Source organism: Entamoeba invadens (assembly GCF_000330505.1).
Source record: "Entamoeba invadens IP1 unplaced genomic scaffold scaff_1105074725659, whole genome shotgun sequence".
In the NCBI taxonomy this organism is placed as follows: Eukaryota; Evosea; order Mastigamoebida; family Endamoebidae; genus Entamoeba; species Entamoeba invadens.
Window position 1 is genome coordinate 1 of NW_004440182.1, and position 1,763 is coordinate 1,763.

Consider the following 1,763-nt stretch of genomic DNA (forward strand, 5'->3'; position numbering starts at 1 on the left):
TTTGTATTCTTTCAATCTCTGAATATATTCCATGTGATTTGTATGACCATTCAAATGCTGTGGCTTTGGTCCAACAAGATAATTAACTTCTTCATCAACAACTTCTTTTACAAGTGTAATAGTTACTCCACAATCTTTACAACTATACCGTTTATGTGAAGAGTCTTTTGAATAAAAAATATAACCTTCAAAACAAGGTAAAAGTGTTCTTTTTGTTGAATAAACAAATTCAACTTTGTGTTCTTGAGTTGGACTGTCCATTTGTTAGTAATTTTAATTGTTATTTTTAGTTTTTTATTTGTTTTATATATAATTATCTTATGTTATAAACAGAAAACCTTTCTTTTTAACTTGTTTTCGAATTAAAAAATTATATCAATGTAAATAATTGTTGATTTAAATGTATAATAATATAAAACGATTTTGATTTTTGTATGTTTTTCGATTGTAATAAATATTTAGTATTAATTTTGGATTTTGAACTATTTTAATAACCGATTTACTTAGTATGATCGTGTTTATTTTAAAATAATATATAAATACTTCACGTTTATATTAATATATATTCGAAAGAAAAACACAACACAAAATAATTACATTTTTTTCAATAAAAAAACAAAAAATAACAAAAAAATAAATCTTAAAATACCTTATACACATTTTTGGCAATCTTAACATAACTAACACGTTACAAAAAACCCACTTATCCAAAAATCTTATTTTTAACTTTTATTATAATATGTTTTAGTTTCTATTTAAAATAGTTGATTATATTTTTTGTTGCTGATGATGAATTATTGAATTTTTTTTTGCCTTTGTGACAACATCAGTATAGTAAAATAAACTATTTATAAAATATTTTCCATTGATTTGTGCAGCGAAATGTGTTTAAAATGCATTTTTGTTTTTTATTTTAAATAACTTGATAAAAATTTCCAAAAATATATTTACATGTTTATTGATATTATTGATAAAAATAACCATATTTGTTCAATTATAATATTAAAAACTTGTTCTTATGCTTGCAACACTATATAGTAGCTTAAAATAGTTATAAATAAAACAAATAAATGATTGTAATTATTATTTAAACAACATTTTTTAAATAATACTACAAAAATGGGAGAATTCGTCCTGGGATTAATTTCCTAGCATCATGAAATCAAAATAAGAATAAGAATAAAATTCATGAGTGATGCAGCAAAAGGAATTTCGTATCTTCATGATAATGTAATATTACACAGAGACATTAAACCAGACAACATTCTTGTGTTATCACAAGATATAAATTATAAAGTGAATGCTAAATTGACTGATTTTGGATCATCAAGAAATATTAACTTGTTAATGACAAATATGACTTTCACCAAAGGTGTTGGAACTCCAAAATATATGGCACCTGAGGTGTTGAACAAAAAGAAGTACACAAAAAGCGCATATGTGTACTCGTTTGGTGTATCTTTGTTTGAATGTGCTATATGGAAAGACCCATATTTGGATAAACAATTTAAATTTGCATGGGATATAGTCGACTTTGTTGTGAGTGGAAAACGCCAAAAAAGGCCGTCTTACTTGAAAGAAGACATATACAACATTGTGGACGATATGTGGTGTCAAGACGTACACAAAAGAATAAACGTGAGAGATGTAATATTGAAACTAGAAAGCATTAACATTTAATTGAAATTATTTTTTTTGTCAATAACAATTAATAACATCAACGTCATTTCAGTCATTAGACTAAAGTCTGTCAATAAACATAT

At 24.4% G+C, this 1,763-nt stretch overlaps 1 protein-coding gene across 1 annotated transcript; it reads left to right on the forward strand.

Annotated features, from left to right (window-relative positions):
- Positions 1–1,188: 1,188 nt before the first annotated feature.
- On the forward strand, positions 1,189–1,680 carry EIN_481700 (serine/threonine protein kinase mos, putative; the record flags this gene model as incomplete). Its single annotated transcript, XM_004254755.1, has 1 exon — positions 1,189–1,680. One exon carries the CDS (start codon positions 1,189–1,191, stop codon positions 1,678–1,680), a length of 492 nt encoding a protein of 163 aa, XP_004254803.1.
- Positions 1,681–1,763: the final 83 nt, after the last annotated feature.